At 49.2% G+C, this 24545-nt stretch overlaps 2 protein-coding genes across 2 annotated transcripts in view; one reads left to right on the top strand and one right to left on the bottom strand.

Moving 5' to 3' along the window:
* The window catches only part of gpsm1a (G protein signaling modulator 1a), a 40789-nt gene that overhangs the window by 4059 nt on the left and 12185 nt on the right, over positions 1-24545 (top strand). Inside the window, exons 2-9 of the mRNA XM_036527013.1 lie at positions 7112-7333; positions 8095-8230; positions 8785-8927; positions 14079-14202; positions 15620-15735; positions 16062-16217; positions 16456-16564; positions 19554-19668. Coding sequence (XP_036382906.1) covers positions 7112-7333; positions 8095-8230; positions 8785-8927; positions 14079-14202; positions 15620-15735; positions 16062-16217; positions 16456-16564; positions 19554-19668 — 1121 coding nt within the window. The remainder of the gene's footprint in view (positions 1-7111; positions 7334-8094; positions 8231-8784; positions 8928-14078; positions 14203-15619; positions 15736-16061; positions 16218-16455; positions 16565-19553; positions 19669-24545) is intronic.
* LOC118776590 (trihelix transcription factor GTL1-like) lies at positions 10620-12024 on the bottom strand. Its single transcript, XM_036527014.1, has 3 exons — positions 11597-12024; positions 11280-11408; positions 10620-10949 (listed from the first exon to the last, which is right to left on the bottom strand). The coding sequence occupies exons 1-3, from the start codon at positions 11985-11987 to the stop codon at positions 10765-10767; spliced, it is 705 nt and encodes a 234-aa protein (XP_036382907.1). The 5' UTR covers positions 11988-12024; the 3' UTR covers positions 10620-10764.

The following is a 24545-nucleotide window of genomic DNA, read 5'->3' as shown; positions in this document are numbered from 1 at the left end:
CGAGGCAAACACTCCCTTCTTTCCATCAGGGGTTTTCATGGTGCTTAGCTGGAACTGATGTAACTTAAATGAAATATTAAACTGTTCTGAGAACTTTAATTATTTACTGTGAATGGTTTAGCATTCTGTCTGACCTGTTAAAATATTTCATATCGTAATTAATGCACAGCGACAGCACTAAGTTCCTGCCGTGCTGGAATGACCTGTTGGTTTGCCACATTACCCTGAGGGATGGTGTAACAGGAAGGGGGCTGCTACCTGAGGGATTCTTTAAAAGATGTAGCATTTCCCCCCCCCCCCCCCCTTTGTTTTCCCCCGACCCTGCTGCCAGGGACAGGCTGTCATCATGTGCTGGTCACATGATCAGCTTTACCAAACACAGAGTGTTGGCCGAGTGTTGCCATAGGGGCCGGTACCAGAGGAACGGGGTAGTGTTTTTTGGAGAGCGCCAGCTCTGGGACGGTCTACCGCAGCACACCTGGGCCTGCTCTTAGGGCTGCGTCTTTCACGTGGTGCGTGTTACGCAGTGCCTGGAGACTGGGAGATCACAGGAGCACAGTGTGTACCTGATATTTCAGGCTCCTAGCAACATAAACAGCTGATATGACACAGGTTTGAACAGTGATGTAATGCACAGTAACCCCCCACCCCCACCATCCTCTCTGTCCCACACACTCCCGCCCCTTGAAGTTGGACCCTTTGCACACTGGCAAACTGACAAAAACAGTAACTCTGAGAGCACATTCCTCTTTTTTTAGCAAGTGTGATTTCAGGTGGAAGGAGAGCAGGAAGTAGCTGGGAGTTTCTGTAGGGGTATTCCACAGCGCTGCAGAAACCGAAAACTTATTTTTGGATAAACATCCCAAAAAGGCCACAGTGAAGGAGAAGTTCAAAGTCTTATTTTAGTTTTGGTTTCTCGGCTTCTGAAAAAGCATGGCAAGGCTGCTTTTTATTATTTATATCTTTATCCGCCATGTTACAGTTGAGTGGCTTTCCGTTAAGTTCAGCATGCTCATTTAAGAGCCGCATGTGTGTATGAGGACAGGAAACCTGTGGAGGCGTGTTCTCAGGCCGGTTGCTTCCAACAGAGGAAATCGTCTTCTGGGGCACACCTGCTGACCTCTGCCTGACCCCGACGTAGTCTCCAATGATGAGCAGAACCTTCAGTCAGTTGAATGCACTCAAGCTGTCATAAAGTGTCACACAATGGCTATTTTTCAGAGAGAAAAAACTATTTTAGCCAATATAAATAGGTAAATAAAAAAGGGAAATTATTCCCCTGGATTCTTCTTGAAAAGGCAGTGGAGAAAACAGCGGGGTGTTAAAATGGCAAAAACAAGCACATTAACACAATATCAGCGCATTCAACCAAGCAGCATTTCTCTGAAAAATGCAATGAATTGATGAATGAATGACACTGTAAACATGTGTGATGCATTGATGCATTTAATTAACGTTTCTCAAAAAAATCTGTGAATGAACATGTTTAGTAATGGCAGCTAATGCATTAGCACTTTACAGGGGTCCTCCTTGCTGTCATTTCCAGGTCTCTCAGCATGGTGGTCATGCCATTGTAATCCTGTATGCAAGTCAAAATTAGACCCCCCAGAAGGTGAGGGTATCCCCCCCCCCCCCCACACACACACACACGGTGGGCAGTGCTGTCAGGGATATCAGTGACATCACCACCCCGTTCTTGACCTAGTGCGGGTGCAAGGTCAGGAAGCTCTGTGTATAGACCCCCCCCCACACACACACACACACACACTTTCCCCTGCTTTCTTACATCCGTCTATGCCACTACGCTGTCATTTATGGGTATTTGTATTTTTTGGTTGCAAATGCTTATGCTTTTTTTTTTATTTAATGATATTTACCTGCTTAGCCAAAGCCTTCTTTCAGTATGACTCGTATGCAGTAGGTCACAGGTGGCGTACTGTCCCTTTAACCTGCTGAGTGTTTATGAGGAAATGCAGGTTGTCTGCCTTTGCCAAAGGTGTAAAGTTATGGTTAGATAATATATCAGGATTCTGGAAGGTGTGGTCTCCGCTAAGGGCACAGTGACATTGCTGGATGTTTGTGTAAAGGCTGTGGATATTCAGTACAGTAAAGGCTGCAGATATTCAGTACAGTGGCAGCTATTCTCACACATGCTGTGCACACGAAACTACCAAACCTCTCCTTCCAGCAGGAAGTCAGTGACCTGCTTCCTGAATCACTCACCCTGCTGGTGCCCACTCTGAAATAAAAATCTTGAAAATCGTAAAAGCCTAAAACAACACAATGTGAAATAGACATGTGCAAAAGACTGGCCTCTGAAAATTGTTTTTTAAAAATGAATTTAAGAATTGAAATGAAGTTTTATTTGTCGCAGCCAGGCAGGCTCATGTGAGATGCGTTTCCCTGAAATGCCAGCGCAGTCCAGGCTTGTCTCTGGCGGCCCTGTCCTTGTTGTGACTTTTAAACAGCAGTTTCTGTATCGCTGTCATGTCTCCCCCTCAATAAGTGATGAGGCCGCTAAATGTAGAGCTTGATTCTCCCTTGTTCAGTCTAACTGCCAGTGATCAAATATTCATGGGGGAAGACCTGTGAGAGTAAAGCGGGCAGGAGAATCAGGAGAGGACCACTGACATGCACCGCCAGTCCTCTCTACCTGCACACGCTGCAGGAGTTTTGATCTCTGATTTATTATCTGATTATCCAGCTTGAAGTGTATTGAAATAGTTTTTAACTGGACAGTAAGCAAATTTTTACTGCAAAGGTCAGTAAAAAAGCATCCACTGCCCCTCTGTCATTGCCAATCACTGCTTTCTCTGGTGGAGAGGAAGGACCTCGTGCTGAGAGTTATATTCCTACTGCAATGTGTGCTTTGTGTGGAATTTTTATGGGTCTCCTGTGTTTGTAATCTTTGGCATTTACAACCAACAACCATCACTAGCTTCGAAGAGGAAACCAAGGAGTTTGCTCTTGAACACATTGTTTACAATTTGATTGCAGCCATGCTTGGGCAAAGCACTGCACGCCCATGTTCTGATATCCACTTCCACTATCCATTTCCCTCTGTATTTCCCAGCATTCACAATTTCAGCATGATCATAAACTCCTGGAGTGAAAGAAACTCTCATTCGGAGGGCTTGTTTCTGATTGGCTGTCTGCGTCTGCTCTCCCACCAGCCTCTCTGTCTCATTCTTTCTCCGTTTGTTCTACCTGCCATGTTTACTTGCTCAACCTTCATGATCACAAGCAGGAAATCAAAGGGACAGAATGCCATAAAAACGCCGGTGAGGACCATTCATCTGTCATTGCATCAACAGCAGAGATGCAGTGTGTGTGTGTGGAATGCATTCCTCCTAGAGGCATGTTCTTTTCATGCTGCTTTTAAACTGCTGCTGATGTGGTGATCGGAGTAGCACCTTCATTAAGCCTAATGGGATTTCCCGAGCCTGTTAATGACAGACACTCAGGCCCTGGGGAAGAGCTGGCATCCTGCCATGAGTACCGCACTGTTACCCACCACTTCATCTGATGCACGCTTGCCCAACCTGCTCCGGGGGGGTATGCATTTGCAGGAGTGCTGTGTGTAAGCAGCAGGTCTTGTAACCCAAAGGTTGCCAGTTTGATTCCCAGGTGGGGCCCTGCTGGTGTCCCTTATGACACAGTACTTTATTCAGATTGCCTCAGTAAGTATCCAGCTGTGTAAATTGTGCGCTCTGAGAGCTGCACATGACAGGAGTATCTGCTCGGCGACTGTGATGTAATCTGTTCCAGCAGTCTGTACCTGCTGGTAGAGGTTACAGTGATATCACATATGGAGAAGTCCCTTCAGCAGGTGTGGGGGGACCTGGTTCTGTCTCTGGAGTTCAGCAGGTGTGGGAGGGGGGCCGGTTCTGTGGGATTCTGCAAGTTTGGGGGGGACCAGGTTCTGTCTCTGTGGGGCTCCACAGATGTGGGGGGGACCCGGTTCTGTCTCTGTGGGGCTCTGCAGGTTTGGGAGACCCGGTTCTGTGGGGTTCAGCAGGTGTTGGGGACCCGGTTCTGTGGGGTTCAGCCGGTGTTGGGGACCCGGTTTTGTCTCTGTGGGGTTCAGCAGGTGTGGGGGACCCTGTTTTGTCTCTGTGGGGTTCAGCAGGTGTGGGGGACCCGGTTCTGTCTCTGTGGGGTTCAGCAGGTGTGGGGGACCTGGTTCTGTGGGCCTCCACAGGTGTGGGGGACCCGGTTCTGTGTCTGTCAGGCTCAGCAGGGTGGAGGATTAGCGCGACAATCCTGCACAGTGGCCGGTCTTTGCTGAGCGCAGCAGGTTGTGGAATTAAATCGGATTGGCCCTGCTGGGGTGCTGATGTCACACTCACTGTCGCTGTCTGCAGAAACAGGAGGAACTCTCTCAGACACTCACGCCTTTGCTGTCAGGGGGGCTTTCCCAGTCGCACCCTGCGGGGAGGCAGACACTTTCAGCGTGATTAATAAGACGTTGGATTGTGAGTATTTTGAAGGCCTGCAGGAGAGGTGTGCAGGCTGTTTACCTTGTCTTCAGTGAAGCTTTGCACCAGTGAAAGGGATTCTGTGACCTCTTTTTAACTGATGTGATCAAAGAATTTACTGAAAGGTGGAGAAGCTTTCTGGCAAGCAAAAGCGACCGCTTTTAACATCGAGTTTTATTTTTGTCAGAATCAGTTGGAGTGCAGGAAATATCATCAAGGAGATTTGGGCCAGGAGCCATGCCTGGAACTTCTATATTTTAAATAAAATGCCAAATAACAGGGTTGATAGTCCCTTTTTTAATGGCAAGCAATTTGATTTAGTGGTGGTTTGGAATAACCAGAACTGCTATGTGTTTGCCAGCATTGACTGGGAAGAGCTGGCAGTGACCCGAATCCAAGAAACCAAGACCAGCGGCGATCTCTCTGCACAGTTCCACAGTCCTCACTGTCCAGTCCGATGATTTCAGTCACCATCTTTGCTTCTCGACTGGCCACTGCGGCTCTGCGGACTCCAGTCGCCTGTGTGCCACTGTGAGGGCCTACCTCAGTGTGATGTCAGCAGTGACATCAGACACGGTGTCACACCCCCTCAGCAGGGCTCAGAGCGCCATGTGCAGATTGGTCCACTGTGGCCCCCGACCCCGCCCCCTTCTGGGGCCTCTGGCCCTGGAACTGGAGGCTTACGTGCAGAAGACCCGCACCAAACAGAAGAAGAGGTACCTGGTTCTGATCCATCCAGACTGGACTCGCTACCAGTCTGCTGGGCAGAATCCACTCGGGGTTTTAGATGGCTTTGAGTCTGTCTTCTCCAGGTCTCTGCCATGGGTTAGCCCGGAGAAGGCTGCGCTCTCACTCCTGGTTTCCAGTACTTCCTGTTTCTGGCTTCACTCTCAGTTCCAAACTGCAGAGTCTCTATTTTATGCATTACACGGTTTTTATAGCATTATTACATAAATACAGATGCTCGCCAGGTGTTTATTGCATTGTTACATTGCTTTTAGAACTGTAAATTATACAATGTGAAGAACAAAATCCCTTGATTTGTAGGACTTTATTACTGATACAGTGCAGTGTTGATGGATTTCCTTAATCTTGCAAATCTCCGTCCCCCTCTGATGGTGAGGGTCTCCTGTGTGCTATTTTCAGCTGTTGGTTAGACAGTCATGCATACAGAGACCCTTTTAAATTCCTTATGGGAATTATGAAGCATTTTCCAGGAGAAAAGCATGAGATTCTTCAGGGAATTGATATGTTTGGTTAAAATAAAAAAGAGAGAAAAATCCACTCTGGTGCTCCCCTGGCTGCTTGTTCAGAGTGGGATTTGGATCAGACCTCAGATTCACCAGGTGTCTGAGCTGTGCTCTGGCTTGGGTAGAATCCCGTGGGTTTATGTGCTCCAGGAAATGGCATGATTGACAGCTATTTTTGGATGTGAATGTAAACCCGCTGCTGTCTGTTGCTTAGCAATAGCGAATGCACATGGAGTGGAAACCTGTGATGGAGGGAGAGGGGAAGAGGGGGGGCGGGGGGGGCATATACTGTCACATGTGCTCAGTTCTCACATATTTTGCCATTTTGACTGCAGCTGGCTTCCATTTTTTTAGCCACAAAAAAAACAAATTATTAAGGGGAATTGAAATAAACCTCCGTCGACGTGCTGCAGAAATAGCAGCATTTGGCTGACATTTAAATGAACAGTCAAACAACTTCCTGGTGTCAGCAGTGCAGTTGCCACGGCAACCGAGGAGTTGCCGGAGACGGCAGGCCAGGCTCCGCTGCGGGTTCTGGAACACAGGAACGTTCTGACCGGCTCTGTGTTCCGCGCTGCTGTCAGAGGCCTTGCCCCATATGTGCAGGCCTGAGATCACTGACTGAGGCAGCTGAAACATGTTACTGCGTGGAAGCTGTTTTTTTTTCTCGGTCAGTAAGTGGAAACACAGCCCTGGAGCAGAGGTGAGAGGAAGTGCAGCAGTCTATTCCAGGCACGTATGGGACGCAGGTCCCGGCTGTGGTCTGGGGGAGGGCCGCACCACACGCCCCGTCCTGCACGCTCACCCTCGGCAGTCTCTCTGAAAGGCCGTCGGTCTGCACTGACTCCTGCAGCTGGAGACAGAACAGCTCCTGGACATTGAGAACAGAAAGAATTGAGATGGTGTGGTGGCTTCCAGCTCAGCAAATTGGAGAATGCAGTGATCACCACTGAGATGCATGAGCTACAAATGAGGTGTGGGAGTGTAAGGAGTCAGGGGTTGGGGGTAAGGGGTTAGGGGTCAGGTGGTTTGGGTGGTGTGTGGCATGGGGGTGTCTGCCCTCATTCATAGTCTGAATCCACAGAGCTGACCAGGCACACAGAGGAGGCTTGGAAGAAGGTTTTGTCAGTAAGAGGGATGTGAAAGGGATTGTGGGAATTGCTGTATTGTTATGAGGGGTGTCGGGGGGGGGGTGTTAATGAGGGAATTAGAGTTCCCAGCTGTCATCCAATTTCATAAGAAAAACAAAACAAAAACAAAACGCTGCCATCCCCTGAAGGCTAGCCCATCTGCACGTGCTGGTATTGCAACATTGGAGTGATGTTGCACTGATGTTGTGAGAACGTTGTGAGGTGACGCACCTCTCGCTGGGTCTGGCCACAGGATGGAAGCCTCCTGCCTGGAACTAGCCCTGGAGGGGGAGAGGCTCTGCAAGGCCCGGGACTTCAAGGGCGGGACAACGTTCTTCGAGGCCGCTGTTCAGGTGGGCACCGAGGACTTAAAGACCCTCAGCGCCATCTACAGCCAGCTGGGAAACGCCTACTTCTACCTGAAGGAATACGCCAAAGCCCTGGAGTACCACCGGCACGACCTCACTCTCGCTAGGTAAGAAGTGCCTCACAGCGGCCGCCCAAAAGCATGACATATCAACATGAAAGCAAAGGCCGAGTTTCAGATGGAGGGGAGAATAAACATGACAACCTGTCCTAAACTGCCAGTGAGAAACAGAAGTTTGAAACCCGCATTATTACAATATTACAGTTTGTTCTATCAAATCCATGAAACCCACATTATTACAATATTACAGTTTGTTCTATCAAATCCATGAAACCCGAATTATTACAATATTACAGTTTGTTCTATCAAGTCCAAATAATTCTATGAAAAAACAAACAGCTTAAATGAATGTTTGAAAAAGTCATTGGATAAAATAACAATCATCCTATTTGCACCAATCACCCTTTTTCTGTTTACATTCTAGTTAGTGAAAAAGGAGGATCTTCACAGATTGTTGAATGAGTTTTGTGTGCAGATATTTACTAAGCGGCTCCTTGTTTTGGTATGAGAGTGAAAGTGAGTGTGTGACAGGCTGAGGGCTCCACTGTGGGTGTGTGAGCTGCCACACAGAGAGAGACCTGCAGGAGGAGTGTGTGAGTCTCCCAGGAGAGACCTGCAGGAGGAGTGTGTGAGTCTCCCAGGAGAGACCTGCAGGAGGAGTGTGTGAGTGTCACAGGAGAGACCTGCAGGAGGAGTGTGTGAATCTCAGAGCTCTCCCAGGAGAGACCTGCAGGAGGAGTGTGTGAATCTCAGAGCCCTCCCAGACTGCAGGCAGAGTGTGTGGGTCTCATGGAGCTCTCCGTTGCCAGGACGATAGGCGATCGGATTGGGGAGGGGAAAGCCAGCGGAAACCTGGGAAACACACTGAAGGTCCTGGGGCGTTTCGACGAGGCCGTCGTGTGCTGCCAGCGTCACCTGGAAATCGCCAGGGAGCAAGGTGACAAGGTGAGAGCCCCGCTCACACACACACCTTCATCTCTCCTCTCTGCTCCTCAGAGACATGGGTCACATCTGAGTAAATGTGACCAATCAGGGTGAAGGCACCGGCCCTGCCCACCTCTTTGCTTCTGTCCTTTTCGTTTATCAGTTGAAAGAGTTTGATTGCGTATAGAGACTGATATAAGAATAAATGCTAAAGGTGTATGTTCTCTCTGCAAGCCACTTTGAGAACATTGCATTAAAGACATTGTTTTGAAGGCATTGGTAAAAACACTTTGCTCATGACGTTACTAGAGGGACATAGTGGGTTTGTAACCAGTGGGTTATTGGCTTGATTACTGGGAGAGCATTGTTATTGTATTATTGAGGAAGGTACCATCTATACAATATTTATGTACTGTACTGATGCTTCAGCATTTATCCGACTGTATAAACAGATCACATTCACAGGAATATCAGTGGAGTCTAAGGTATCTTGTATAATTTAATAAGGGTCAAATGAATCTCCTGCCTATTGAGAAATCCTTTTCCCTTTAGAACTTGTGTGTGTCTATCCGCAGGTGGGAGAGGCCAGGGCGCTGTATAATATCGGGAACGTGCTCCATGCTAAAGGCAAGCAGCAGTCATGGGGCAGTGGGCAGGACCCAGGTGACCTGCTGCCAGAGGTCAGGGCCACCCTGGAGAGAGCCACCGAGTTCTACGAGTGAGTATCCCAACATGCACGAACACGCAAACATGTGGGTCGCACTTTAGGGTGCCGTGCTGCACTCAAACACAGACAAACACACGTGAGCACATACACACGGTTAACGCCTTTAAGAATTTTGTATGAAAAGGGACCCTGCATAGGCAGTTTTTTGTGGGGAACTCCTTTTACTACCTGGTTGTGTTTCAGCATCGCCAGTAGATGGCGCTGTGAGAGTAGAAATACAGGGCAGAACCCATTACTGGAGGCACAGCCCATAATGGAGATGATATCAGCAATGGCTGTGCAGTCAGGGTGACCCTTTGAGCCAGCTCAGCCTAATGATATGGAAATGGAGAGTGCATGCTAAGGTCTGTTCACATGGCTCTGCATGAACTTATGACACTGATTATAACATGGAATTACAATTGCCAAAATGATATTTCATATTCAGATTCTGTGATTGCAGCCTGCTGTGTCAGCTGTATGAAGCTGTATATAGACAAATGCATCAGATCTGAGCTCTGCTCTCATGCTCAGACCTCATAATCTCCTGTTTTTATTTTTTCTGCTCATACTTTATGTTCATTTGCCATGTATGCGATATAAAGCTTGCTAAAAGAAAGTCACCCCCTGCTGCAGAACAGTGTACAAACATCATTTGAGTGTTTGCAGTCTGCGTCACCTCATGTGACTGACCATGCTCACTAAGGCACGCGATGGGTTAACTCTCCATTCATAGACAGGGAGACCCCCGCCTCCCCCCAGGAGTGGAATCATAGGAAACCCATCCGGCTGAAGTGTGACCTTGAGGAACGACCTTGTCTCTCTCTCTCTCTAAGAGCTCACTAATGTGTGATTATTGGCCATTTCCTGAGAGCTATCGCTCTCTCTCTCTTTCTCTCTCCCTCTCCATCTCTCTCCCCCTCTGTCCCTCTCTCTCTCTCTGTCCCTCTCCCTCACTCTCTCTGTCCCTCTCCCTCTCCCTCGCTCTTTCTCTCCCTCCCTCCCTTTGGTCTGTTCCACGGTGCAGCTCTTTCCTGCCTCATTAAGCGTGCTTCCTGGAAAAGTCACACGAGGACTCATCAGCGTGTGACACTGTCACACACACACACACCCCCCCCGGTTCCAGGGCAATTAGTTAATTAAGTAATTAACCGCGGGGCCGTCAGATGCGGAGCGGACCTGAGATGACAGGGAGAGGAAACGCTTCTTTTTAAAAATCAATTACGGCCGGGGTCCCTTGGGAGGGGCGCTTAGCGCGGCTCTGGCGTTCAGAACAAACACATTACAGGCCAACACCGCTATGGCAGTGTGCGGATGCTGAGTGCAACTATCATAGCGCTTTACAGCAGGTACAAGGTTATGCCAAGGGTAGAGAGCCTCCCATTTGGGTTTTATTTTATTACTTGTTACAGCGGAGATGGAATTTTATATTGCTAGTGTCTCACAGTATTATAGTTGCAGCATTTTATAGTTTTAATTTTGCATATTTTACTGCCAGCTAAAAGCATCTCTGCACCCCCCCCCCCCACACCCCCTGCCTGCCAGAATGTGCAGTACAGGCACTATTTATTAGGTATTCTATTTGAGAAATTAAATCTGTCTTATCTGTTAATGTTGGGCGTCATGCTTCATCCTATACAAGGTCCAGACTTTTTATAAGAGGATAAATGAAATGAAGTTCCAAAGATAGATTTGGGAAGAGAATTTATTGGCAAGCCCTGTGCAATTAACCAAACCTACACAAGCTGGTCTCATCCACATCTATAAAAATTATACTGACCACTTCCTTTCTGCACCAGTTGCTGACAGCATCCCTCCTGCACTCCATCTCCCGCCTCTTCTCTCCCTGTTAATGGTCTCCACCACCCACCATACGCCCCATGAGCCCAAGCAGAGCACTTGTGTCCGCTTCCATTTTCTGCAGCAAGGCGGCATTCGTGTCCTTGCTGTGCTGCAGGAACCTCTCGTTCGCCCTCTCCAGGTATTGCAGCACATGCTGCAGCAGCTCCACATCGTCGTCTCGTTTCCTCTTTCCTGTATACAGGAACAATAACGATCAACACTGATCTTCACTGTGCAGTCATGCCATCGCAAATAACCGTTTCTATTATTCTCTCACACATTTCCACTGTCAAGTACATTTGACTTTTTTCCCATTTGTTAGTATTTCTAAGGCTTTCTCCATGGATTCAGAGGTGCCAGACAAAAAGAAGTGAATTGAATGCCCAGCTACGTGCCACAGTGGCAGGTGAAGAAAAATAAAAACTGTCAGAGCCTGGTCATAGTATAGATACATCTCAATGTTGGCATGGCGTCTGGTGTGACAGACTACTATATAGTCCTACCCAGCACAGCAAACCCTACCCCGTCCGGCCTGCTGTGATGAGGACGCGGAGCTTAGAGCTCCAGAGCTGCAAGACGGTGTGGGCGAGCTGCAGGCCAGCGGTGGCGGTGGCTCCGCGTCGGCACTGACGTCATCGATGGCGGACAACTCTATAAACAACACGAGCAAGAGAAGAGTGCTTTAAAAAAACAAAGATACTGTTACCAAGGTTACGGTAGCTGGCTAGCTAGCTGTTGATCAACTAAGAACGTCGTAACATTGATGAGAGAAATTAGTTACTCGCTAAACAGCTAATAAATACGTAGCTGGCTGGCAAAACGTGAAAAATAAAACTTACCAGGATGAGCGGAACTTTGCGGCGTACCATCCACCATTGCCTCAAGCTTTGCTGTGACCGAGCTGAAGGCCCCGGGCTGTTGGCATGCCGGTCCGTCGCCGAGGACCGAGTCGAGAAGGTCGAAATGGGGATTTATCCGTGTCCGGCCGCTGCCGCTTTGCCCGGGGTTCTTCTTTTGGTCCCTGTACTCCTTTCTCAGTTTCTTGAGCTTGTTGTTGATCTGTTCGACGCTCCTGTCGTACCCCGCTGCAGCCAGCTCGCGTTGCAGTTCTTCAAACACCGGTTTCGTTCTTGAAGCTCCCAGTTTAATCTGAACTTCTGTCGAGGACCACAATGCAAGGAGACAGTTTGTCTCATCCAGGGACCACTGCTGCTTCGATTTCACCTCCATACTCAAGCTCTGGTTTTTCTTCTTCTTTGGCAGACTAGACGCTACACTAGCTGTGGTTTTATTTTTTAAAAATGGCGGTCACAAAGTTTTAGTTGGTCTTTTTGGTCACCATAATCCCGCCCCCAGCCCCTGACGTAAGCGGTTCTTGGTTCTAGACCAGTTAGGTGGACCCCTTTCCACCAAGGCAGTTCGAAGGCCGGTTCGGAGCCAGTGCCTAATCTCGCGATAAAAATACGATGGGAAGAAATGTACGTGACACCGGATCTTATCCCTCCGTTCCTTCCTCAAAAGAACGGCTCAGCGTTTTTTTTAGGGGGCGGGGGTTACTAGGTTTATCTGCGAAATAATCATATCATATAATTTGGATCAGATTCAAACTCAGATATCCCACCAATATAATTTCTTTTCGCATGTGTGGACTAGGTTTAGCAGCACTAAATTACTCATATTGCCAGACCTAATGTCATTGTGTGCTTGTGCTTTAGAACGTAACCGCCATGAAACAATCAGAAAATAACGTTTTATTTCTCTGATTCACTGCTTTGTTCTCGCTAACGCCCTCCCTCTCTTCATTCACTCTCTAGCTCGTTCGACCACCGCTGCGTTCTCGCTCTCTCTCTCATTTAAATCACAGCTGCTGCCCTGTACCCTGCGCAGGTAGCGTAGGTAAGGAACCTAACTCTGCAACGTCTACCTCTCTGGCTGGCTAGTTCTCACTGTTCACGTAAAGGGGAGTGGAGTGGATTTAGGGCAGGCAATGAAATTTGGGCGCAACGATAAAAAGAACGGCTCTCAAGTACGATTTGGATCCCTTCCTTCGTTCCAAAGAGCCGTTGAAAAGACTCGGATCGGTCGCGAACGTAACATCACGATAGCACAAAAGGCTAGCATGCATTGAAATAGATGGAGCATGGAAGCGAAACTTGTGAAGGTTGGAGTAGACACAAGCACAATAGAACGGGGGTGAAAAATAAATGGCGATAGGCCTGGTTAGATGAAAACGGTAATGACGGACAAACGTTCGGCGTATGTTGTCACAAATCAAACGAGCCCGGGAGATGCTTTTTACCTTGTGTTCGAAAAAAAATTATATAGTATGGGACAAGCGGCAAAAGGTATTGTCTTTGCATGATACAGATCCCTCACACAAAGCAGCTGTTCGGGCTCTTCGTTATACGTCAACGTTGCCGGGAGCTGTGGCCGCCGGAGCTGCTGCCGCTTCATCCATCAAAGAGCGCGTCTGCAATCATGAAGTCCGCATTTATAGCGGAACATGACCTGTCTTTCAGAATAGCGCCAGCGCTAGTTGACCTGTACAAAACATCACAGGACAGAACTGCACTCTCCAAACTTAGCGTGTCAAATATACAGGCCAGCTACCTATCCACTCACGACACTGCCTGCCACATTAGGCAATGTTTAGCTCACAAGCTGTCAAAACAGATGTTTTCACAGAACGTTGACGAGTCCACAAACCGCAACATGGACAGAATTTTCAATGTATTGATCCGATTCTATGATGATGGCTTGGACAAAGTTGTAACACAGCATCTTGCTACTCGACCAACTTTTATTGAAGTTGCACTTTTCATTTTTAATAGCATTTTAAAAAAAGGAAGAACTTTTAATTTGAGCACGGTAATACAAAATTGTATTAATGTTTTTTTTGTTACATTTTTGAATTAAAGCTGTTGTGGTAACACTAAATGTAAGTGCGTCCTATTTTGCCCCCGCCCCAAAGAAAAAAAAAAATCAGGCTCAGAAAAATTTGTTGCTTTAAGCTCTGAAACCGCTTCTTAGAAGGTTTGCAGGTTGAACCAACTCTGACCCGGCACTAGCACCAGCCCAGAACTAGCACCTAGTTCACGTTGGTGGAAAGGGGGTAGTGTTGGTGCCGCTCTCAAACCAGTTTTCCTTCCCGAGAGCCGGTTCTTTGGCTGTGGAAACATCTTTGACATTTCCTGTTTTTTTGGCATTGTGGGGTGGGGGTACACATTGGGTTGAGTGGGTGGTGCAGGTGATGGTTCAGTGTTTTGTATGGTGTGTTCGTGGTTCTCTGATTTTTTTCCGGTGTCTCCCTGTGTCTCTCAGGCTGAATCTGTCTCTGGTGAAGGAGCTGGGTGACAGGGCTGCACAGGGCCGGGCCTTCGGTAACCTGGGCAACACACACTACCTACTGGGTAACTTTGTGGAGGCCATTACGTTCCACAGAGAGGTGAGTGTCAGAGTGTCGGGCTGTCAGGGTGTCAGTTGTTGGTGTTGGGTTGTCGCGGTGTCAGGGTGTTGGGGCGTCAAGGTGATGGGGTGTCGGAGTGTAAGGGTGTCTGGATGTCCAGGTGTTGGAGTGTAGTGTCAGGATGTTGGGGTGTTGGGGTTTTCAGAGTTTCGGGGTGTGGGGGTGTTGGGATGTTGGAGTGTTGGGGTGTGGGGGTGTTGGGGTTTCAGGGTGTCAGGGTATCAAGGTGTCTGGGTGTCCAGGCATTGGGGTATCTGAGTGTGTCAGGGTGTGGGGGGTGTTGGGATGTTGGAGGGTTGGGGTGTTGGAGTGTCAGGGTGTGGGGGTGTTGGGATGTTGGAGTGTCGGGGTGTCAGGGTGTGGGGGGTGTTGGGATGTTGGAGTGTCGGGGTGTTGGGGTGTCAGGGTGTGGGGGTGTTGGGATGTTGGAGGGTTGGGGTGTTGGAGTGTCAGGGTGTGGGGGTGTTGGGATGTTGGAGTGTCGGGGTGTCAGGGTGTGGGGGTGTTGGGATGTTGGAGTGTTGGGGTGTCAGGGTGTGGGGGGTGTTGGGATGTTGGAGGGTTGGGGTGTTGGGGTGTCAGGGTGTGGGGGTGTTGGGATGTTGGAGGGTTGGGGTGTTGGGGTGTCAGGGTGTGGGGGTGTTGGGATGTTGGAGGGTTGGGGTGTCAGGGTGTGGGGGTGTTGGGATGTTGGAGGGTTGGGATGTTGGGGTGTGGGGGTGTTGGAATGTTGGAGTGCTGGGGTGTCAGGGTGTGGGGGTGTTGGGATGTTGGAGGGTTGGGATGTTGGGGTGTCAGGGTGTGGGGGTGTTGGGATGTTGGAGGGTTGGGGTGTTGGGGTGTCAGGGTGTGGGGGTGTTGGGATGTTGGAGTGTTGGGGTGTCAGGGTGTGGGGGTGTTGGGATGTTGGAGGGTTGGGGTGTCAGGGTGTGGGGGTGTTGGGATGTTGGAGGGTTGGGGTGTCAGGGTGTGGGGGTGTTGGGATGTTGGAGTGTTGGGGTGTCAGGGTGTGGGGGTGTTGGGATGTTGGAGTGTTGGGGTGTCAGGGTGTGGGGGTGTTGGGATGTTGGAGGGTTGGAGTGTTGGGGTGTCAGGGTGTGGGGGTGTTGGGATGTTGGAGGGTTGGGGTGTCAGGGTGTGGGGGTGTTGGGATGTTGGAGTGTTGGGGTGTCAGGGTGTGGGGGGTGTTGGGATGTTGGAGGGTTGGAGTGTTGGGGTGTCAGGGTGTGGGGGTGTTGGGATGTTGGAGGGTTGGGGTGTTGGGGTGTCAGGGTGTGTCGCTGTGTGGGCTGTGTGCCAGTGATGATCCTGCAGAGCTGGGAATGGTGCTGTGTGACACAGATTGGCATGTCACTTTCCTGTGATGTCATTTCCTTTCTTTTCCGGGCTCTTCCAGCGACTCTCCATCGCTAAGGAGTTTGGGGATAAGGCAGCGGAGCGTCGGGCCTACAGTAACCTCGGCAACGCTCTCATTTTCCTGGGACAGTTCAACACAGCCACTGAGTATTACAGGTGAGCTGAGATGCTATACCACATATATGCTAGATACCACAGAGGGCTTTCCCATCTGCGCAGATGATGATGACTTTTCTCTGGACTGGACACACACACATATACACATGCACACACACACACACACACACACACTACCTCATACTAAACCATTAACAAACATATACCAAAAACACACACGCTCTCACACTTACCCAGACATACACACAGTGTCACTCTTGGAATATGTCCAAACCTGTTCCTGGTTCATACCTGCTGGTATGTGTGTGCTGTGGTTGCTGTGGAGTCGGTCGGGCCGCTCACCTCCCTCTCCTCTCTGTGTGTAGGAAGACACTTCAGCTCTCTCGCCAGCTGAAGGACAGGGTGATGGAGGCTCAGGCCTGCTACAGCCTGGGGAACACCTACACCCTCCTGCAGGCCTACGACCGAGCCATCGACTACCACCTCAAACACCTGGTCATAGCACAGGAGCTCAACGACAGGTCAGACACCGTCCGTGTGTGTGTGTGTGTATATGTGTGTGTGTGTGTGTGTGTGTGTGTATGTGTATGTGTGTGTGTGTGTGTGTGTGTGTGTGTGTGTGTGTGTGTGTGTGCGTGCGTGTCTGTGTGTACGTGTGTGTGTGTTTGTGTGTAGGTGTGTGTGATTGTTTTGAGTACTGGCAGTGGTAATGCAGTTGTGTGTGTGTGTGTGTGTTTATGTGTGTGTGTGTGTTTGCAGGGTTGGGGAGGGCCGTGCCTGCTGGAGTCTGGGGAATGCCTACGTATCTTTGAGAAACCACCGCCAGGCATTACACTACGCCCGCAAACACCTGGAGATCTCCCGAGAGGTACGGGAAGGGCACCCTATGCCCAAAACCTACACCTTACACCCTAAATGCTAACAACAGAAACCAGGACATCCACAGCTATCAAAATGATCTGGGTTAGCTTTGGGGACCTCATGTGCTGTCATTCCTCACAGCCTTTGGGCAGTTTGAAGTCTGAATGGCTGTAAGCTTACTTTCTTTTTCTCTCTCCTTAGTCTTTTTAAAGAGGTTGATGCTTTTAAATTCTGTACTTTTCTCATTTGCACTGTGGCCTGTGGTAGTATCTTAGTTCTCTCTATTTCTGTCTTTGCCCCTCTCTCTCCCTCTCTCTCTCCCTCCCTCTCTCTCTCCCTCTCTCTCTCCTCTTTCTCTGTCTGTTCTCTCTCTCTCTCGTTACTTGATAGGCACATAGGCCTTATGCTGACTCTTCAGGTGTTTAGCATTAAGATGTAATGATGCTCCCAACGAAAGCGTCTACAGTCTCATCCTTGTAAACTTAATGCTCTCAGTTCTGCACTTATTCAATTTCCCTCCATCCTGGCATTGGTGTGCTGTAAATGCATTCTGATGCACCCCTCCCCCATTCTGACTAGCGTAGCCATACCTGCTCATGTTCAAAATGCTGTCACCTTAGTGTGAAATGCAGCCTTAGCTTTGCTCTGCTGATGTAGCTGACTGCAGAGTGTTTGTGTGTGTGAGTGTGTGTGGGGTCAGTGTGTGTGTGTGTGTGTGTGTGTGTGTGTGTGTGTGTGTGTGTGTGTGTGTGTGTGTGTGTGGGGTCAGTGTGTGTATGTGTGTGTGTGTGTGGTAAGTGTATTTGTGCACATGTGTGTATGTGTTTGCATACGGGTGTGTGTGTGTGTGTGTATGTGTGTGAGCGGTCAGTGTGTGTGTGTGTGTGTGTGTGTATGTGTGTGAGCGGTCAGTGTGTGTGTGTGTGTGTGTGGTCAGTGTGTGTATGTGTGTGTGTGTGTGTGTGTGTGTATGTGTGTGAGCGGTCAGTGTGTGTATGTGTGTGTGTGTGTGTGTGTGTGTATGTGTGTGAGCGGTCTGTGTGTGTGTGTGTGTGTGTGTGTGTGTGTGTGTGTGTGTGTGGTCAGTGTGTGTGTGTGTGTGTGTGTGTGTGTGTGTGTGTGTATGTGTGTGAGCGGTCCGTGTGTGTGTGTGTGTGTGTGTGTGTGTATGTGTGTGAGCGGTCTGTGTGTGTGTGTGTGTGTGTGTGTGACTGTGTGTGTGTGGTCAGTGTGTGTGTGTGTGTGTGTGTGTGTATGTGTGTGAGCGGTCAGTGTGTGTGTGTGTGTGTGTGTGTGTATGTGTGTGAGCGGTCAGTGTGTGTGTGTGTGTGTGTGTGTGGTCAGTGTGTGTATGTGTGTGTGTGTGTGTGTGTGTATGTATGTGTGTGAGCGGTCTGTGTGTGTGTGTGTGTGTGTGTGTGTGTGTGTGTGTGTGTGACTGTGTGTGAGTGGTTAGTGTGTGTGTGTGTGTGTGTGTGTGTGTGTGTGTGTGTGTGTGACTGTGTGTGAGTGGTTAGTGTGTGTGTGTGTGTGTGTGTGTGTGTGTGTGACTGTGTGTGAGTGGTTAGTGTGTGTGTGTGTGTGTGTGTGTGTGTGTGTGTGTGTATGTGTGTGAGCGGTCTGTGTGTGTGTGTGTGTGTGTGTGTGTGTGACTGTGTGTGAGTGGTTAGTGTGTGTGTGTGTGTGTGTGTGTGTGTGTGTGTGTGTGTGTGTGTGTGTGTGTGTATGTGTGTGAGCGGTCTGTGTGTGTGTGTGTGTGTGTGTGACTGTGTGTGAGTGGTTAGTGTGTGTGTGTGTGTGTGTGTGTGTGGTCAGTGTGTGTATGTGTGTGTGTGTGTGTGTGTGTGTATGTGTGTGAGCGGTCTGTGTGTGTGTGTGTGTGTGTGTGTGTGACTGTGTGTGAGTGGTTAGTGTGTGTGTGTGTGTGTGTGTGTGTGTGTGTGACTGTGTGTGAGTGGTTAGTGTGTGTGTGTGTGTGTGTGTGTGTGTGTGTGTGTGTATGTGTGTGAGCGGTCTGTGTGTGTGTGTGTGTGTGTGTGTGTGAGTGGTTAGTGTGTGTGTGTGTGTGTGTGTGTGTGTGACTGTGTGTGACGCTGGACTCCTTTTAGGAGCAAGAAAGTGTGAGTGGTTAGTGTGTGTGTGTGTGTGTGACTGTGTGTGAGTGGTTAGTGTGTGTGTGTGTGTGTGTGTGTGTGTGTGTGTGTGTGTGTGAGTGGTTAGTGTGTGTGTGTGTGTGTGACTGTGTGTGAGTGGTTAGTGTGTGTGTGTGTGTGTGACTGTGTGTGAGTGGTTAGTGTGTGTGTGTGTGTGTGTGTGACTGTGTGTGAGTGGTTAGTGTGTGTGTGTGTGTGTGTGTGTGTGTGTGTGTGGTCAGTGTGTGTATGTGTGTGTGTGTGTGTGTGTGTGTGTATGTGTGTGAGCGGTCTGTGTGTGTGTGTGTGTGTGTGTGTGTGTGTGAGTGTGTGTGTGTGTGTGAGCGGTCTGTGTGTGTGTGTGTGTGTGTGTGTGTGTGTGTGACTGTGTGTGAGTGGTTAGTGTGTGTGTGTGTGTGTGTATGTGTGTGAGCGGTCTGTGTGTGTGTGTGTGTGTGACTGTGTGTGAGTGGTTAGTGTGTGTGTGTTTTGCTTGTGCATTGAAACTGAAAAGCGATGGCCTCATCATGGCATTCCAGTACTGCTCATTAGCTCTGGCTGTACCTGACAGAGTGCTTCCTGTGGTCTAAGCCTCTGACACAGCTGCCACCTTCAGACAATGCAGCGCTAAGCCCCCCAAAGCACGCCGCCATGTGACTTCCTGTGTGGACAGCGGAGCATCAAACAGACGTAACTCTCTGCGAAAAGCAGCCGCTCCGGGTGGAAGGTGTGGGATCAGAGCAAGGGAGGGGGTGTAGGGGCAGGTCATGTTGAAGTTCTGAAGCTAAAAACATCCAGGACTCTGGGAAAGAAAATAGAAAGTTCTGAAGCCCTCTGACGTGTGGAATGTTGGGCCCTGCACAGATCGGGGACCGGAACGGCGAGCTGACGGCGCGCATGAACGTGGAGCAGCTGCTGGAGGTGCTGGGTGTGTGTGAGGGCGACCTCTCGCCCGGCAGCTCGGAGTTTGAAGCCCAAGGTAGGACCCGACCCGGTGCTGGCACTGTATCTGATGCCTGGGGCCTGCATTTCCGTTTGGGAACGATCTGCTGGAGCACTCCGGGTGCTCTCCATTCACACGGCTGCATAACTGGAGTGGAAATTTCCACTTCCTTAAGCTTTATTGGTTATCAATGCCTCCAACAAACCCGTGCCCTCAGGCTGACACTCCGCTTATGGTGCTGGCTGTCTCTGTGGGGCTGGTAGCTCTGAAAAGACTCTGTGCTGTGCTGTGCTGTGCTGTGTGATTTGTGGAGAACATTGTAGGTTACGCTGTGATAAGCCAATAAAATACGTGTGATAAAATATGTGTAACAAAAATTCAATCTGGTGAAAACAGTCTAATTAAAATATTTGCAACAAATGCACTGAAGACATCAGCATGTTAGTTCAGGCAGTGATTCAACATTCTGCTTTTCACTCTATCGCTGAAAGCACTGGAAACATCAGAGCCACATGGGTAATTACACGCCCCTGACAGAGGGTGTCCTTTCCTTCTCTGATCAGTGCACTGCGTTATCTTGTATAAATTCTGCGGCGGCTTTATTCTGAGGCAGGAGCGTTTGTGTAGGACACGGTGCGCTGTGTAAACACAGGAGCTCGTTATGATCGCTGCGTCCCCTCGGAACCCTCCGCGTGTATTCTTTTATCGCCATGGCAATCAGAGGGCCTGGCCGAAGAAGGAGAATGTTTACGCTCCGCGCTAGGAGGCTGTCGCATTCAGGGTGTCGGCTCCGCCGCTGTGAAAACGCGCTTTTACGTCAGTCGACACTGAAGCAAAGCGAGCAGGTGGCCTTAGATCTCCCCTGGTCAAACACATTTCCCCCTTCCACAGGTTAGCGTAGCATGTCCCTGACAACAGGCTGAGCCGAATGAACAGGCCTCAGGAAGCCGAGAACACACAGCTGCTCACTGTGCTGGCCAGTCTGGTTCAGAGTCAAACCGAATGTCATTGAGTTTGCGTCAGATCAGATCGGGTCAGACTTCTGTTCAGTCAGATGGAGAGAAATTCAAAGGAGAAACAAATTAAAAGTCTGTAGATGGATAGCCTGGTCATAACAAATGACCCAAACCCCTCTGGGAGCAGGGGACACGAGCACATACAGAAGAGCAAACCCCAGGGTCACGCTCGACCCTCCCACGAGGGACGGAGTTTCGTTGGGGATCGCGCTCTCTTGTCAGAGGGAATGATGTCAGAGGAGATGCGCACACCGCCTCCAGATGGCTGGGAGCAGACCTGCCCCCTGCTCTGAGGGAGAGTCCCCCAGCACTGAGGCAGGGCGCTGGGGCCAAGGACGGCCCCTCTGACCCCCCTTCTGTCCCCCCGCGGCCAGGCAGCAGCCAGGCCCGATCCACCGCCTCACATGGAGGGACAGGAAGTGTGAGGAATCACTGGCAGCCTGATAACGACCAATCAGTTGCCTGACACGCCTGCCCCCTGCCAGCCCAGTGACACACAGACAGGGTGACAGCCTGCTTCACCCAGTCGCACGCTAATTAACACTCACTCTAGAGCGGCATTATGGGTAATCTCATGGTATCTGTTTCTTCGCATGAACATTATTAACCTTTTCGCTGACCTTGAAAGTTTAGACCTTTTGGCAGCCAGCTGTAGAAAGTGTATGTTTAATGTCAGATATCTCTGACCTCATACTCCAACACAATACCATATGAGAATGTTTTACAAAGGACTCATGAAAGTTAAAGTTAGCAGCTTATTATTCGCTAGTAACCTGATATTTTTGACTTTCATCCTGGAATCAATCACACAATACAGGCTTAATTATCTGAAGGTGCTTTGAAGCTGAAGATGCTTTTTATCATTATTTGAAGGTGTTAAGTGTTTCGGAGTGACTGTATAATTGTGTTAGAACTCTTTTCAAAAGTAAAAATCAGTACTAGAAACTGAAAGCTTGACCCGACTCTTCATGCCCATTTGTAAGCTCAGTGTGTAGTGCCAATTTAGTCTCTTTCAGATACAAGTGCCGTTGGCAACATCCAACATGTATTGAAATTATACTGCAGCGCATCGACTTCTGCTATCAGGAAACACGTGTGTCAGTGAGAGTGTCCAGTGAGAGGTGCTCTGTGGTATGGACCCATAAAAGGAGAGGGCAGGATATGAGGAGAGGCTTGGCATTTACTGGGCTGTGTGCTCCCCCAGGGAGAGGGGAAGCTATGCGTACCCATCCTCCCCTCCATCCCTTCCTCCCTCCATTCCTTCCCCCTCCCTCCTTCCCCCATCCATCCATGCCTCTATCCCTCCCCTCTTCCCTCACTCCTTGTCCTCCCTTTCCCCAAACTCCTCCACCCCTCCACCCCTCCCTCCATCCCTCCACCCCCCCTCCCTCCTTCTCCTCCCTCCCCTGCCTCTTGTCCCTCTCCTTGCCTGTGCTGGGCTGGTGGGGGCTCAGAGGAGCACAGGGCTGTGGGCTGGGACAGGGCTTCCCTCCACTCACAGTGCACTATATGCAGGGCCCTGGAGGGACCCTCTGAGTCTGGTGGTGAGTGCGATTTCTCAGACCAGCTTCTCTTTGAGCCTTAATTTGAGGGAAATATGTTTACTAAAAATATCTGACTTCATCTGACAGGGGGTTGTGATGGCCAAGTACTAGTAGTTACGATTGTTATTTGTGTTTCTTATGTGGATTTTGTGCTTCTGTTGTTTCCTTTCAGCCAGTTGTGTGACACAGGTTATGTTGCGCTTGCTGATTGGCTGTCTGTTTGCCACACTGCATTTTCAAATTAATATTTGAGCCGCACTACAGTGGAAATGTGTTTGGGCATTACAATGCAAGGATTTACATGCATGTACAGTATACTTACATGCTCTTTATGGTGTGGGCTGTAATCAGATACAGTGGCAATGTGGCCACATTGCATTATCCTAATACAGTATTGCGCAATAGAATGTTTATGTTCATTGAATTAGCTGCCGTATTTCAAGGTCACACGTGAGTGTGCGCACATTTGTGTGTGTATGCGTAACAGATAGAGTGACACTGAAATGTCAAGGCCGCTCTGATTTTTCCCTTTGCTGGGCATGCAGCATTTGTTGTCCTGATTGCATTATGTGTGGAGTCTGAGCTGTCAGCTGTTCTCGAGTAGGATTTGGTGGGGCTGGAGGACCATTCAAACTAACCACCTATGACACTTAATCCCACATTGTGATACTTGCTTAAATTTGATCCAAGTTAGGGAGGAAGCCAACAGATTGAATGCTTCCTACCATATATAATATAACACTTGTAATTATGACATGTTATATCTTTGTAGTTATTAAAATTACAGTACACGTGCTAGAGAGAGAGAGGCTCGCATTAGTCTCTGGATCGGGAGGTCGGGCCAGTCTGGAGACTGACTCAGGAACAGTCTCAGGTTGCGTTAGCCAGGCGGCGGGCGCTGCTGATTTTAAAACAGAGAGGTTTTATCATGGAGAACCACACAGCGCACAGACAGCATCACAGGGGCTGTGTTTTAATGTCAAGCTCGATTTAGATGCCCCAGCAGGAAGGCTCTGTGCCACTTTTGGGTGCCAAGCGTGTTATTATGTTAGTAAAGTAGAGCCCTGAGAGGGTTTTAGCTCAGGCCGGCCGCAGCACTGCAGAGAGGCAGACAGACAGGGCTGGGGAGGTGAGATCCTGTTAAGTCATCGCTGTTTCCTTCACACCTCCCAGCTGAGAATCTGTGGGCCGCGCTGTGCACTGGCAGCTCCTTGTCCAATTTTCCTCTTTTCCTGCGGGCGAATCGCATATCGGGCCATGCTGGCCTTGTAAGCTGATTGGATAATAACATCCTCCAAATAATTATTAATAATGAGTTTAACTGTGGGGCTTGAGCCTCTCCTGTCCTTTGCCATGACTCCTCTGACTGAAATGAGAGAGGCCTTGACACAGCACTGTGATTCCACACTGTGCCCCATGTCCTCTGACACAATCACTCCCTGAGACTGAACAGCCAGCTGCAGCCTTACAGGGATTAGATGAGTCTTATGCACACACCCAGGACAAGGGTCAGAATGTATTATATAGCTATTTTAGGGTAAGACAAATATGAATAAATCACTGAATTGACACCTGTATTTTGGACTTCCTGTGCAGGGTTGTGGCCTGCCCTGCTTAGTAGCTCCAGTAAAAATTCAGCTATTTTAAAATGGGCTTTAGTAATGCATACAGTAGTATTCACAGTAAGCCACTCCTAACACTGCAATTATGTATGTAAACTGCTGGTTACAGGTCTGGCTCCCTAGCCTTCTGTGTATATGATACTGAAGAGGAACCACACAGAAGATGAAGTTGATTTAGTTTAAGGTTCTCTCACTCACAGTGGGAGCCCAGCACTGTCTTGGATGCAGTTGCTTTGCTTTGTGTAGCTGCTATTAATCTTACAGCATCCGTATATGCACCTGTCACCAGAACACGCAGGGTTAACTCTTCCCAGAGTTCCCAGCCTTTAACATTGGCTGTTCCGCGCTTTAATGTGACCTTGCAGTTCAATGCCAAACATGCACAAAGGATGACTTTGCCTGCAATTCTCTCTCTCTCGGACACTTCAGAGGGCCCTTTTTTCAATCATAAGTTGGCCCTCGGTGAGCTGGTTGCTCTAGGGGTTATAAAGATGCAAGTGTCTTATTTTACATGCATTCTGAGAACTGTAAGTTGTCTTATTTCACATCTAACATCAGAAGGCGATAGGCCATATTCTGAAAGTAAAATGTGAAAGGCCTTGAGGTGCTGTCTGAAAGGAAACACCAGCAGAGCTGACACAGGTTTGCACCTGCAACCCTGTAACCATGAGTCCAGAGTCCTTGCTGCGGCTGCACGCTAGCGCTGAAGTGGCCGTCAGGCTTTATCTAAT

This window comes from Megalops cyprinoides, chromosome 4 (genome assembly GCF_013368585.1).
Source record: "Megalops cyprinoides isolate fMegCyp1 chromosome 4, fMegCyp1.pri, whole genome shotgun sequence".
Lineage (NCBI taxonomy): Eukaryota > Metazoa > Chordata > Actinopteri > Elopiformes > Megalopidae > Megalops > Megalops cyprinoides.
This window is presented reverse-complemented; position numbering and strand designations above follow the sequence as displayed.